We start from the raw sequence: 15,031 nt of genomic DNA, 5'->3' as shown, positions 1-15,031 counted from the left end.
TGTTCCGTACTCTGTCTGACAGCGAGTTTAACACACTTTCCTCGGAAATTAGAAACTAATTGAACAATAAATTAATCTGAGCAAATTTTACACGTGTGGGTGATTTAATTCTGTCGAAATTGCGTGGAACTCCTCCGCTGAGGTCAGATACACACGGGAAAGTGTTCAGGCGGCTTCACGGAGTCCCGCCTCAGACTGAAATCAGGTTCTAATTAGACGCTGAGAACAATCCGGATCTCTGTATGTAATTGATTGTGTTGATTGTGTGACCAGGTGTGCGGTAACAGGTCCTGCCAGTATAAAAACCTAGTCACCGCGTTCACACTTTATGCTTTCTTGCTTCAACACAGTTTTGTGGTTTACTTATTTTACTCCTGTAGCAATTGAGCGGGACGTTAATTTGGCGATGCGCTCGTTTCTCTTTATGCTGTGCCTGTGCACAGGGGCCGGGCTCCCCGCACTGGTTTCCGCCGGGCCGGCTGGCTGGGACTCTCGGGAAATGGCGCTCCAGGCCGACCTCCCGGCTCCTGAAGACGCAGCCCAGTTGGAGGACTTGAACCTGGCAGATGCGCCCTCCGCAGACCTGTCTGCAAACGAGAACGACTCGCAGTCCTTGGCTCCCGACTTTCGCCGCCTTCCCGTGTCCAGAGACGCGTACTCGCCCTACTTCGACAAGGAGAAGATGAAGCCCGAAGCCGGCAGCCGCCCCTTACCCGCCTACATCAAGAGCGTCCTGTTTCCTCCCCAGCGAGGGCGGCAGCCGGCTCGCCCGGCCATCGGGGGCACTCGAGGAGTGGCTGTGTGGTGTGACTCCAGCAGGATGTATGTGAGGGTCAGTCGGCTCCTGTTCGGCTTCAGCTGTCGGCCATCGGAGGTGACCTTGGGCAACTGCAGCGTCAGCCGAACCACACGCAGTTACTTCTACTTCATCTACGGGCTTCACGAGTGCGGCACCGAGCGATCGGTAAGCAGGTCTTCATCTACAGGCAGTGTATCGATGTGAGCTGTAGGGCCAGTGTCGGGGTTGCCTTTCCTGGGAATATCCCTTCCTCTGTGACCCTGCAGGTTGTCCAGGGCCGCCTGGTGTACTCCAACACTCTCCGCTATGCCCCGCCCTCCTCCAGTGCACCTGTGCATCGCTTCATTCCCTTCTCTGTGCCGGTCAAGTGCTCCTACAACAGGTAGGCAGGGCTCTGCTGCTGAGAAGCCGCTAGGAAAGTGTCCAGATGCCCCTCATCCCCTCTGTCCTGCAGGTTCCACTACTCCTACAAGGTTGGCTATGTCCCCACGTGGGCCAGGAGAAGGACCTTCTTCAAGGACCTGAAGAACAAACACAGCTTTGTGCTGCTCACCACCAACTGTAAGCTCCTTGAGTGAGTGGCTCCTCCTGCCTGCAGGGGGTGCTGTGTGCAGGTGTAATGCTGCCTCTCTCTCTCCAGCCCGCTGGGTCCGGCTCTCTCCTAAGGATGAGTACTTCCTGGGTCAGCCCATGTACTTCCAGGCCACTGCCTACTTTGCCACAGCAGAGCAGAGGCTGTACATCCACTCGTGTTACGTAACGGAGAAACCAGACCAGCACTCCCAGCCCCGTTTCCCTGTGATCGACAACTTGGGGTACGGCCCCTTCTGGGAGGAGAGGTGGGCAGGAGCCCCGAGAGCCTGCAGGGGTTCATCCTTGTCCTTGTCCCCAGGTGCATGGTGGACAGCAAGGCAGATGGCTGCCTGTCCAGGTTTGTCCCCTCCAAGCAGAAGGATGTGCTCCGCTTCACAATTGATGCCTTCCTCTTCCAGAAGAAGCTGTCCAGGAAGGTACTGCACTCAAAGGCTGCTCAGCCTTCTTGCTCTACTGATCCATGGTCTGCTTTCACATCCATGATCTAGATGTGAACCAGACTGTGGCAGCTGTAGTGCCTAGAGCTGCCAGCTTGCCTTCACTGATGGCAGAAGGTCCTTCTCTGTCCCTCTATTGGCCTTGATCCCTTAATGCTGTGACTTTCCCTCTTGCAGCATGAAGTGACTGAGCTGTACATGCACTGTGTCATGGCTGTGGCTCCTGCTAAAGCAACACCAGGGACCAAGTCCTGCACCTACAACAGGGAGGCGAAGAGGTACTTCTGCGAGGAGCCTGCTGAGGGTGCTCTGGGACATGCCAGGTGGAGGCCTCACCTGTCCTCCTCTCCTCCAGGTGGGAGGAGCTGTATGGTGACCATGAGGTCTGTGCCTGCTGTGAGTCCAGGTGTGCTGGCAGTTGGAATGAAGGTGGGTCTGGTTCTCTATCCCTTGTGGATGCATCTCTGCCCAAGAGACAACCATGCTTGGACAACTGAGGAATGATCCCATGCTGGACAAAGGGACTGTGTAGATGAGTAGACTGTGGGTCTCTGGGTATAGCGGATCCCTCACTCCTGGGTGCTGCTTGTCCACAGGTACCAGGAGCCTGGTGACCAGTAGTCGGGTGGCTGTGGCACCAGTAGAAGCTCCTCTGGATGTGGGAGCTGACTGGACTGAGGATGAGGAGGGAGACCCTCAGAGCTCCAGTGAAGATGCAGAGAGCACCAGTGAGGATGTGGAGGGAACAGAGGACTTTGGAGATGTTGGCCAGTGGACAGGTAGGGTCTGGCAGGAGGAGCTCCTGTAGGGGTGGTGTCCTGCAGTTCAGCTGGATTGTTCTCCTTCTTTCTCCCCAGGTGCCTGAATGAAGGCTCCAGCCTGGCCCTTGTGACTCTCCTGCCTCCACTTGCCTTGTAATGGCAACATTTCAATAAAGCTATGAAAGACCCTTCTGCCTGCCCTTGTTACTTTATGGTTTATAGGTTTGAATGGGGTGGAGGAATTCAAGGGAAGTGAGACCCATTAATCAATGGAAGTATTTGTGGGGGTTCCCCTTTCAAGAATGCTTCCCGTATTGCTGCCAATGAGGACTGAAAATGGCTGGAGTAATAAAGCGTTGTAGTGGGGGAAGATGGCCGCACTATTCCTTGGGCAGGGCAGTGTGACTTTTTTTACTGTGAGAGAGACGGAGGTGTTCAATATACTGGAAATCCTCCTGTTTCCGAGATGGGTAGTGCTTATGGAGTGTGAGTTGCTACTGTAGTGCCCAGTAAGAGTGAGATCTGGTGTCCTATTCTAGGCTGCAGAAACTGACTAAAAGAAACACAAGGAAGGAATTGTCAACAGGGGCTTGGTGTAAAGTAGGCCTTCCCATCCTTAGCAGAGGAACAATTCTGGTGCACAAACATCAGTGAATAATTGTGCAGTTAGAATCTCTGAGATCTTGTCTTATGGGTGTTGGTTTCACAGTAGTGGTATTGGACAGTCATGGGGAAGTATTAGGAGTGAGACTGGAGATCCCAGTACTTGACTGGGAAGGCGGGTGTTCACAACCACCTCTGCCAGCAGCACAGACTGTGTAGATTGAGACTGAATGCTTACTACACAAAGCCTCTCCCCTGTTTCAGTGTCCCATGTCATGAATTTCAAGTGAATCCTAGTCTCCCATTGCGACTACCTATAATTTGCACAAATCCTGCTGGCCCACTAACACTGTCAATTCTTAGCCCTACTGCAGTGCCCTATTAAAGCTTCAAGGATTTAGGATAAACTATTTTATATAATGGTTCTGAAGGTGGCTTCTCAAAGCACTTGACAGAATTACAATAAGAATACACAGGACAAAACAATTCCAATAGACAGAGGAGACCATGGATGGTGGTACTAAGGAAAGTAGAAGCAGAGGGGTAAAGAATGGAACCAGTTCAGTAAAGGCTCTTCTACAGAACAAGGTGTTGAGTCTGAATTTGAAGGAGTTTAGGGAAGGTGACTCTGCTATCCTTGGGCAGAGAGTTCCAGAGCCTGGGGGCATAACAGGAGAAGGCCCTGTCACCCATACAGTGTAGACGGGCTTGGGGGACAGTTAGGAGACCAGAATTAGAGTGAAGGTTATGAAGTGGAGAGTAGGGTGATAATAGATTAAACTGCAACTGAAATGTGAAGGCACGTTCTACAGTTTATGCAAGAAAGGGTAATGTTAGGCTTTTATGGGACGGGGGTAATGGCAGCACTTTTGAGGACTGTTGGTACAACAGCAGTGCTCAAGGATTCATTTCTAATATTGAGGACAATGGGTTATATACCCATCGTTATTACCAAAGGCTCAGAGACCTTTTGCTATATAAAAAGACTCCTTTCCACCACTAATTTATTCAGGTTTGGTTCATTTGGGTTTTATCAGTTAAACATTTAATATTGTATGTCAGTTTGTTGATGCCTGTATATCACAGTGATCTGCACACACACCTTTGACTGAATATAGGCTGCCAAACCTCTCCAGCAAACTTATGTATCACGGTAGGTACACAAGAAGTTTATTTGTAATAACAGGGTTGTTGGTGCCAGTAGTCAGATTGGGTCAATTGCAAGGTAAGAACAGCATCGCATTAACTGGAAATGATCCAGAGATTAGCATGCAGCTCTGTACGCCAGATTAATACCGATTTGCAACTCGCTCGTCTGCTGACTTTAGTCCCCTGCTCAGTAATCACAATGTTCCCAATTGCAATGAGCCCAAGGAAACAGCTGCTGCTCTCTAGAGGACACTACAGGACAGGACTAAGTACAATTCCTGCAATAAACTAAGCAGTTTAGTGCCAAACTAATGGAACACTGAATCCTATGGGACAGTTCCGAATGTAGTAACAGCTTAATACTGAAATAATATCGTAAACACCTCGTGATCTTAAGAATCTGTCGCTGTTAAAAAGTATTATAATAATAAGCTAAAATTGTACTGCAGCCACAACACAGTGGACTTGCAGCTCCTGTCCTGATCATACAGAAAGATGTCATTACTATAATACCTGTTAACAAACAGCGCCTGCAGTCTATGAAAGAGAGCTCTGAGGTGAATATTCCTTGCAGGGAAGTGAACTGTAAACAAGGCAAATACATCACTCAGATGAGGAGCAACGACTGTTGCTAAAGAAAGTGAGCGAGGGTACACCTATAGTAGTTCATCCACAGAAATTCAAACATAAATTTGTGACGCACCAGAGTACCGCAAAGCTAGAAGCGTGCCTTCAACTGGAGTACTGTAGCACGACTGTTTATTTTTTAAAGTAATATTAACTTATTCCAGGCGTTCATCTGGTTTAAGAATACAAATCGATGCCTTCAAATAGACCTTTAACAGTCCTTTGATGTAGAATTAAGAAAATGGGGAATTATTTGATCCCATTCTCAATCCAGTAGTTTATGGACAGGCGCTCTCAGCGGACTGTGCGCAGGAGTGATGGGTGATGTGGAATTCTATGGGCTCAGTGGGACTCCGGGAGTCAACTCAGGGCTCTGCTGTAGATTCCTGTAGAACCGGTGTGAAATGATAATGTATCGTTGGCTGGTATTGTTAATGTAAAGTTTACTGGTACGTTTCGGCCAAAACATATTTTCTTTCTTCTTTTTTTCAGCATGGAATAAACCTATTACTTGTTCCTTTGCAGCCTACGCATGCTGACGCAGCTACCCACCTGAACTACAAATTGTATGTTGGCCGTTCCGTTACACTATATTGATGAATCGTACAAGATCATAGGATCTATAAGCCTGAAGACTTGTCTTGTACAGTGCCCTGATAAAAATCAAATTAATTACACTAATTTTTATGGAATCCCATTTCCAGTAGTGAGGCTTCCATAGTACACGGATGGAATAGTGGATGGTGGGCTTTTAAATTCTTTTTTTATTTAAACACCAGAAATACAAAAACGAAGAAAGAATATGAAATAAGATACAGAAATAGACACTTCACATCCAGAAGAATTCACAATTATAAAAGCTGAAACTTATACTTTTTAAATATTTCCATTGTATGTCATTTTTTACTTAAAAAAGAAACTCTTCTTTAGCTCAGCTGGCAAGGCCTGGGTTCGAGCCAATGCAGTGAGGCACGAACTAGGGTGGGAGCGGCGAGGGCACAAGCCCTGGAACCCGAATCCGTTACAATAACAAAAGGACAGACAATGAAATATGGGTTATTTCGAAGTCCCAAATGTGAGATAGTCGTAATTACGAGATATAAAGTCGGAATTCTGAGTTTTTAAGTCGCAATTCTCATTTACTAAGTCGGAATTCTGAGATACCATAGCGCGTTTTTATTTTTACTCCCTGGCGGAAACGGGCTTCCATAGAAATGGTCAGATTCAGAGCCATTGCAGTTCGTGCTAATTAGAACAACGCCAGAACTGAACCCTCAGCACCGTACTGACTACTGAGCACAAGTTCAGCTGCTCGCCAGCTTTGTTACGCACAGTTTTGCATTGCTATTGAGCTCAGAACAGGAGCTGATCTTCAGACAATACCGTGTTAAAAAAGCAACATGAGCCAGGCAGGAGTCAAACCTACAATCTTTTGTTTCGAAGTCAGATGCGTTATACATTACGTCACTGGCCCTAATCTTACGGTGCTCAACTGCACCATAGTGACCCTAGCGCCACTACTAGTAATACATCGCCCCTGGCCAAAATTGCTTAGTAAAAAAAAAACGTTTTCTATACTGTCTGTTTAAAAATATTATATCTTTAAAAAAGACAAAGGGTTTGTGTGTCGCGCTAAAGTTTCGATTCATTTCGAATGCAAAGAAAAAACATTTTCTTCCAAGAAATCATAAATTTGTCTCATCCTCCATACTATAATTCTCTCTTGTAGTAGTAAAGCATTTTGAGTCAAACCGAACAATATATTAAAGGAACAAGTAATAGGTTTATTCCATGCTGAAAAGAGAAGAGAGAAAACACAACGTTTCAGCTGTGAAACCTTCTTCAGGTTTGTTTTCTCTCTTCTCTTTTCAGCATGGAATAAACCTACAATATTACTTGTTCCTTTGCAGATACGCATGCTGACGTAGCTACCCACCTGAATATATTAAATGTTTCATCTATATGATTAACATAATGTTCTCCTGAATAACTACAGTAAATGACAAAGCCTTAGAGCCACAGAGAAAAACAAATTGCATTTAAAGTAATTTTAAAGGCTCGAGAAAACATTGCACTATAAACGCAAATGTCTGTCTTCTTTGTGGCGCTTAGTTTTTGTTGCTTTAGCAAATTTCATGCAGTTTATTTCTGACACAAGACATAACAAGCTTGTGTATTTATGACAAAAAAGCAGGGCAACAATTTATATCGGCCTTGAAATTGAAATTGTTAAAAAGTGAGTTAAATGCAGATATAGTAAATATATTTTCTCATATAATGGTGTGTTTTTTTGTCTAAAAATCCTTCATGAATGGTTTAACAGACACTTTGCATAATAAAAAAAATATATATTTACGAATTTTAACTTTTTATACAGTAAAGTTTTGTTGTGAACATGAGCCCTGTTTATCGATATTACCAACACAGTTCTGGATTTTATTCTGCCTTCCTATGGACATTGGAATTTTCTTTCACACAACAGCTCCCATGTCTGGTAGCTTATTAGCGCCAGGGAAAAAAGAATATTGTTGGCTTTTAAATGATAAACCATTTGCGTTTATACAAAATCACAATGCGTTGTCCCAGACATTGGGACATCCTCTGTTTAAACACCTGTCGTTTTCTCTAATATTGGCTCCTGTGCTTCGGTCCATTTGAGAGAGAAGACACTGAAAAAGTCGTGTGAAAGTGGATTTTGCACCTGCGCCAGTGCTGTAGTGGTATCATACAGACACCCATACAAATCCATCACACGTTGGAAGCTCTGGAAGGCAACGTAAAATATTGCTCTGTCCGTTGGTGGATTAGGTATGCATGCTACATTTCAACGTAAAATGCAATGTAAAAAGATCAAATTTGTTTCAAAGTCGATTAATGTAAAAACCGATAAAGCTCATGTTTTTTATCTAGTTTTATCTATATCTATATCTATATCTAGTTTTTCAAAGGTCTTAAAAAAATGTTTATCGCAATTGTGAAAGTTAGAGAAGGTGTACCAGCGCGTGCATTTATATCGCCAGCTTCAGTCTCGCCTGTAGCTGCGAGAAGGTTAAAAGCGTACAAGTGATCTGTCTTTCGTCAAAATAATTGCTGGAGCAGCAGGACATAGAGTACCATCCAGCAGCTGTAGATGGTGCTCGGGTAAGCGCTAATTCTGTTTTCAGCACAGGGAGCAAGAATGAGCTCAGTCCGGCTCCCAGCAGAATCCATTCTGGTTTGGTTGCTGTCAGACTGTGCATCTGAGGCTTTTTGGATCGCAACGTGAAAAAAAAAGAACAAAAAACAATTGCTCACATCGTGTTACTTCCTCCAGAGGAAGGGAAGATATCACTTTAAAAAATCAGAACTGAATATTTGGATCCGGGGCCTCATACTTATCAAATTATTAAAATAATAATTATTTAACTATCAGATTGTGTTTCTGCAACATTTCATGCACAGTATGCCGTATTCAACAATAAAACAACAGTCACAACGAGGCCTTTACACCCAGTCTGGGGTATTTTCCCCTTTTATATTTTTGCCACTTTATATCGAACCTGTTATACTCCCAGAAGTGCGCAGTAGCTTATACTTAATACAAATATACAATTCAACGCTGGTATAAACAGATGTGTGCCATGTCTGCCTTTGTAAGCATTTGTTTAAAAAATAAGTTCACAATATGTTAAAAACACAAAAAGCACAAACTTAATAATACAACGATACAAAATCAAATCCAAATCATAAAGCCAATTAAGTACCTATCCTTTAAAAACAGAGAACACCTTTATATCTAAAATAAAAATGTGACATTTGTATCTACTTTTGAATTACTGTACAAAGCAGACAGAGTAGTCCCTGAATTCAAAGATCAGATCTTGGCCAAAACAAGACAATCAGACATGAGCTGAATTCGGAACAAGAGCCTCTGCTTCGTCGTTTATTGAGCTTTTGATCAAAGTCTGAGTGAAAAAAGATCAGCTATTTTAACAAAATACACAAAGGGCACCTTCCTTCAAGCCGGAGTCAAACTGGTGACCTAAGGATTCCCTCTTGTTTCAACTACAGTCCTCCACTCTACCAACTGAGTTATCAACAGATGTCAGGAGCTGCTCTCTGGCACATACTGCCCAATGTAGTGAAATGTTCCGGATGATTTAAATCCCAGATTGACATCGTTTCCAACTCGTTTCCTTAGTCTTGTTTACCTTGAATTTAAGCCACAAACCAGGATTCTACTGTATAAACTTCCGGAGATATTACAAAATGTTTGATGGAGCATCAATCATTCCAGGCGGAAATTGACTCCTTTTTCTTTCTCGAGGGATCATATTAAACATTTAATTTGGATCGAGAAGAGGATCACCATGAGACACAAAACAAACAGTTTCATTCTGTCTTTATTAGAATCTGTATCACAGCTAATGCATGTAAAGCCTTTAGTATGCGAGAGTGAGAGTTCAGTTATGCCAGGGAGTGTGAGAAAAGAGAACTGAAATTTAGTAAATTAATATTTAAATAGAGTGTAAATCTTCAAAGTGTCACTGCAAAATTATTACAGGGGTCTACCAGCTGCCGGACGTACTTGTTTTGGGACTATTTCCAATAAGTACCGCATTAGTAGTTGTGTGTCCTTACTGGTATCTTTTAAACATTCAGTTATATACAAACGGGACAGAGACACAGTAATAATCCGATTTTAACGTGTCCTGCATTTTAACTTACTGAACAGATAAATTGAAATGTTCTGATTCAGAGCCCCTGCAGTTCGTGCTAATTAGAACCACAACAATACTCCTGAGTCCTGACCACCACACTGAGCAAAGGTTCAACTGAACTCTGACTTTGTTCAGCACAACTTGTTGTTGCAGTTGAGCTCAGAGCTGGAGATGATCTCCATATTCTACCACACTAACTAGTCCTAAACGTAGTACACACTTTTTTAAAACAATTTAAAATATTACACAAAGGCTGTAAAGCACACTCTAAATCGATCCGAATATTTGATTTCCGTGATCCGTTTAGGCAACATTAGGCAACGTGGTGCTTCTCCAGCAAAGCATTTCTCAGTTTTGTGAACTACTGGTGCTTTTAAGACCCCAACTTACATACCTCGTCAGGATGGCCGAGTGGTCTAAGGCGCCAGACTCAAGGACTCCTGTCTTTCCATTGCTTGGGTGTTCTGGTCTCTGAATAGAGGCGTGGGTTCAAATCCCACTCCTGACAGCTTTTCCCTCTCTTGCATTTTTCCTGTCTTGTGCTCGCTGACAACGACAGAAAGAAGAAAACGGAGAAACCGGCTTGCGGGCACATGATGGGCAGGGAAATGCTTCGTGAACACTTCAATGTGATTAGCAGAAAGTCAAATAGGCTTCGATTTCTCCCTTAGGAACTGTTTGGGGTGCCTGTAATCGAGTAAAGATTTATGGTCAAGGTATGCATTCAAAGGTGAAAGACCGAAATATAAATCCAGAAGAAGATGTATTAAAACATATTGTTTTCCCTGCGGTTTCCCCTGTATTTCATTAAATGTGGCATTGTGAAATCAGCCTGTAGCCCTACGGAATGCAGCCACTCTCCCGGTGACAGCGGCAGGAGCCGAGAGGATTAAATCAGAGCTCGAACAGAGAGTTTAAAATATATGGGCAACTAGAACATAGATCATAGAACATTTTTATTAAACTTTCCTTTGTGCTCGGCCTTACTGAAGTATTTTAGCTGCATTTTAGCTTCTATTTATATACTTTACAGTAGATAGTGTTTAGTAAGAGAAGAGAGATACAAGCGCTAAACCCCCACAATAACCAAACCTTAACTAAAGCAGGAAGATCAGTTTCTGCTCGAGACAGCCGTTTTCTGAACTGTAAATCTCCAACACTGGCTGGAGACGCTGTGTGTCCGGACTCAGAGGTTGTATAAGAAAAGACTCGGAGAGCTGCAGGCGCGGCTCATTGCTCTGCGCTCCCCGTGCGGAATGCGCGTGTCCTCCCTCCTTCATTACCTTCATACACTCCTCTCAAACCACAGCAAACTCCTGAAATATTTTGGTGAACAGATACTGGGTCTTTCTTTCCGAGATATCATAGGCAGAAACAATAAACAATGTGAAAACAGGAAGGTATTCTGATCGTATAGAGAAATGCGCAAAATTACATTTCCTAAAATCCAATAAAATCTAGTTACATTCTGATGCTATTCTGATGTATCTGAATAGTTTTGGCACAGTTGTTACAGCAAAGAGACAAATAAACTTTTTTTTTAATTTCATTCAAACTGTAGTTTTGAAAATGTTTTTTCAGTTCTCTAAATAATACAAACACAAACACCCGTTGTAAGCGTCTGACCATTGATATTCTTGAATTATAAGCCCGTACACACGCTGGCAGGCAGTTCAGCGAATATGATGCCCCTGCAGGGGCCGAATATTAGACAGACGTATACATACAGTCATCGTGTGGAGTTTATTCCTCCTCTACCGCAGTCTTTGCCTCTTGTCACATTTGCGCTTAATTGTCGATTTTTTGTATAGAACACCGAATATCTTGAGGAAGCCTGTCAAGCGAAGACTGATGGATTATTGAGGTGCAAACACTGGTTCAAAATCAACACCCTCTGCTATTGCCGTTGTTTCTTTGATAGTTTCTTCAAATTCCTCATCTGACCTTCAATATCGAGGGATATTGAGCATAATACCATACAAATTGTAACTTTCTTTTGATTGCCAGTTTTATTAAAATGCCATCCCCTTTTACAGTTATTTTAGATGTTTGGCAAGGCGTAATATCCCCCCTCTCACCCTCAGCTAAAATATTTTAAAAGTACAACAACATTACATTATATTGAACAGCACTTCGGTTAACATTTATATTCAAATTAAGGTAAATATACGAAAATAGTAAAATAGTAAAATAGAACTCCGGCGATCTGTTGTTTTTGCTTGTCAAGTTCTCGAACAATTTTGCATTGTTTTTTAAATTACTTTAGCTGAAGATGCAACGGGAGTAGAAGTGAATTTTCCAGCCACCCATTGGAACATAAATGAACATGGGTGAATACTATCTGCTTGGAAGTTGCCGATGTCGGTAATTATTGGAAATTCCCGGTAATGTTGACTCTTTTCTCAATTGTTTACTACTGCAAATATCAAAATAGTTCAGGTTTTGCGGAAAAATAAAATTTTTGCGGTGATGATGTTTACTACAGGAAGAAGTGCGTCCCTGGGTGGGTTCAAAACACCCACCTTTGGGTTAATAGCCGAACACGCAAACCGATTGCACCACAGAAATGCTTCCACCTTGCTTTTTTTTTCATTTACATGCTTTTGGTGAACAAAAAATTCGCTCACATTTCATCTTTCGTAAGCTATATGGTTAAAAAAAAAGCAAGATGGGTTCCGCAAAGGAAATAAATACACGCATTAAACCAAATCAAGACCTCTGTGAGTGTCCCAAATTACATGTTCTGTAAAACAAGACAGGAAGAAAGGTACCACTGGAATTCGGATCCAGTATCTCCTCTTTATTAAACATGTGTTTTACTCAACTTTGTCATGGCGCTGGCAGAGCGCTCTTCTTTTATAGCAGCTTGGACACACCGCCATGAGACATCTGCGTTCGGTGTGCGTTGAGCCTACTCATCAAGCAAGTTGCCTCCTTTAATGCACTAGGAGCCCCGATGGTAAGAGACAGGATGAGAAATGGCTTTTATCTGTCACTTTTCATGTCCAAGGAGATCAATGTGCTTTCCGTGTACAACAGGGTGTCCTCTACACCCGCCACTGAAGCATAGCACAGGCTTGGTGACTTGACATCTCCCAAGGAAAATAGTGAAATTACAGGTGGAAGAGGAAAATGACCCTCAAGAATGCAGAAAGATGGTCATCTTAATGGCACCAAATCATGTCTGAAGGGAGTGGGTTTCTAGGTGAGGTGGCTGAGTGGTTAAGGTGATTGACTACTAATATATTGTGCTCTGCACGTGTGGGTTTGAATCCCATCCTCATCAGTGACAATTTCTTTTTCTTTAACGTAACATTACATTTGCCCATAAAGTTCATATATTTTTCTGTAGCCGCAAATCCCCAATATTTCTGCTGTCTCCCGAGAAACACAAGCGTGGAGTCAAATCATATTAAATAACACAACACATCTATTAATTTAACACCCAGATGTGACAGAACACATGTAAGACTTACACACAATGTGTGTATTTTTTTAAAAACAAGTTGTGCCAAAAACTAAATGAACACCTCCATTAAACTTAATGCAGAAGCATGTTGTCTATAATGATAAATGGTGCAAAAAGACAGGAATAAAAGTACCACTGGGATTTGATCCTAGGATGTCTTGTTTACTAAGCAAACACTTTTACCAAGTGAGCCACAGCAAAGCACTACCTTTTTTTAAGTGGTTGTGTTTTCGTTTCATTTTTCGCTTTTGTACTAGAGTAGTAATGTTTCTAGATGTGCACGAACGTGGTATAGTAGGCTGACAGCAGGAACACGTGGCCCACAAGCAGTGACGGTATTAGAGGTGCCTGCAGTATGTTGGTTTGTGAGAAGCGATAAAGTAACTTGCCGAGGAAGCAGGTGTGCCTGATTTAATAGAGGCCATCGAGCAGAAAAAGTAACAGAAGAACCAACATAAATTCAACAGCGATCTTCTGCAGCTGAAAACACAGGCGAGACTTCTCCAGGAAACTCACAACCTGGGCATGACTTCACTGCACACTGCTGTTGAGAATGATTGGTGCAGTGGTGCACTGGAGCTGTGCAAGTATTTCTCTCGACACTGACTGACACTGCAGAAACACAGGGTTTGGGCTGTGGATCCATTTCCTCGTGGAAGAAAGAGACAGTAAAATAACAAGGAAAATACAAGAGAAGAAACTGAAAGAATTGTGCCCCCTGCAAAGTAGGAAGGACAGAGGTGGCCGGATACTTAAAACAGCTCAGCGGATAATTTGTAACGACATTCTTCGGTGACAATCAGCAGATGGATTCAGGTTCTGTTGCGCAGTTTGAACGTTTGTTCTCCGAAATCTGGTTCGTTATATGAGATGAACTGATATTAAATAGGAATAATCATTGATATAATAATTGATGTCTGGCAAAGGCAAATAACCTTTGTTCATGATTTGGGATGTGACTGGTTACATTTCAACAGTTACAACCCCCTTTATAAAGGGTTTGCACGTTCCCATGTTCTCTCTCTTCACTGCCTTCGTCCCCGCTCTATTTCACTTCAGCCTTTCACTCTTGCTTCCTTCCAATGAGGACGGAGCTGCGGGAGAAAGGGCGCTATAGAGGATCGCTGTTGAGAGCTGCTGCTGTGCTTTGACATCTGAGCTCTGTGGAAAACGATCTCAATACAATTCTGAAAAACGCGACTCCCCGAACGCCAGCCGAACAAGTCTCCACAGCCGAAGCGCTGTGTCTCTTTTCAGCTGGCGATAAACCTTTCCTCGATCCTTTGCGGACTTGTAAAACTGTTCCTGATCAGAATAAAAAACACTCACGCTAATACACAAGCACCACAGAGATGGAGGGTGAGATGGGGCCTCATTTAGGACAGCATACCACCGCTTAATTCTGTCTAATTAACAAGCATTGCCGCTACAACGGCATCTCTCCTGTCAAACTTCCTCCTGACGTGTTTGACAGGATCTGGGCCGTGGTGAACAGTGGGAAAGACGCCCTGTGGAGAGTGAGGAACATGGGGCTGTTCAAAGGCATCGAGGTCCCAGTCAAGGCAGCAGGTAGCCTGGCCCTGTTCATCACCCGAGAGAACTATTACCTCAGAGATCTGTGGAGAGAAAGGAGGGAGGAAGCAGAAAATCTGTGGGAAATAGAGAGCATAGGTCAATATCTCAAGAAACTGTGAAAAACATTATCATGTTTAAGTAAAGAATGTGATTTGCACCAGAAAAAAAGAAATTGTTGCTATGTAACTGGTATTGTGTCAAAAAGTAATGAGATGTGATCAAATATACTGTTTTAAGTATGTATATTAATGTAAAGCTTTCTAATTTGTGATGTCCTGTATTTTTTTTGAAAAGAAAATAAAGTTCTTAAAAATCGA

At 43.1% G+C, this 15,031-nt stretch overlaps 1 protein-coding gene and 2 non-coding genes across 3 annotated transcripts in view; all 3 read left to right on the top strand.

Annotated features, from left to right (window-relative positions):
• The first annotated feature begins 206 nt into the window (after positions 1-206).
• The window catches only part of LOC148638166 (zona pellucida sperm-binding protein 3-like), a 42,004-nt gene continuing 27,179 nt past the window's right edge, over positions 207-15,031 (top strand). Inside the window, exons 1-5 of the mRNA XM_088623389.1 lie at positions 207-964; positions 1,066-1,181; positions 1,254-1,360; positions 1,440-1,614; positions 1,692-1,809. Coding sequence (XP_088479515.1) covers positions 329-964; positions 1,066-1,181; positions 1,254-1,360; positions 1,440-1,614; positions 1,692-1,809 — 1,152 coding nt within the window. The 5' untranslated portion in view covers positions 207-328. The remainder of the gene's footprint in view (positions 965-1,065; positions 1,182-1,253; positions 1,361-1,439; positions 1,615-1,691; positions 1,810-15,031) is intronic.
• Positions 10,068-10,178, top strand: trnal-caa (transfer RNA leucine (anticodon CAA)). The gene is made up of 2 exons: positions 10,068-10,105; positions 10,133-10,178. It is a non-coding gene; the product is annotated as a tRNA-Leu (tRNA).
• trnas-acu (transfer RNA serine (anticodon ACU)) lies at positions 12,875-12,956 on the top strand. Its single transcript has one exon. It is a non-coding gene; the product is annotated as a tRNA-Ser (tRNA).

The sequence above is a fragment of the Lepisosteus platostomus genome (genome assembly GCF_059453375.1).
Source record: "Lepisosteus platostomus isolate fLepPlt1 chromosome 5 unlocalized genomic scaffold, fLepPlt1.hap1 SUPER_5_unloc_3, whole genome shotgun sequence".
Lineage (NCBI taxonomy): Eukaryota > Metazoa > Chordata > Actinopteri > Semionotiformes > Lepisosteidae > Lepisosteus > Lepisosteus platostomus.
Note: the sequence above shows the minus strand (reverse complement) of the source record. Positions and strands in the feature narration are given on the sequence as shown.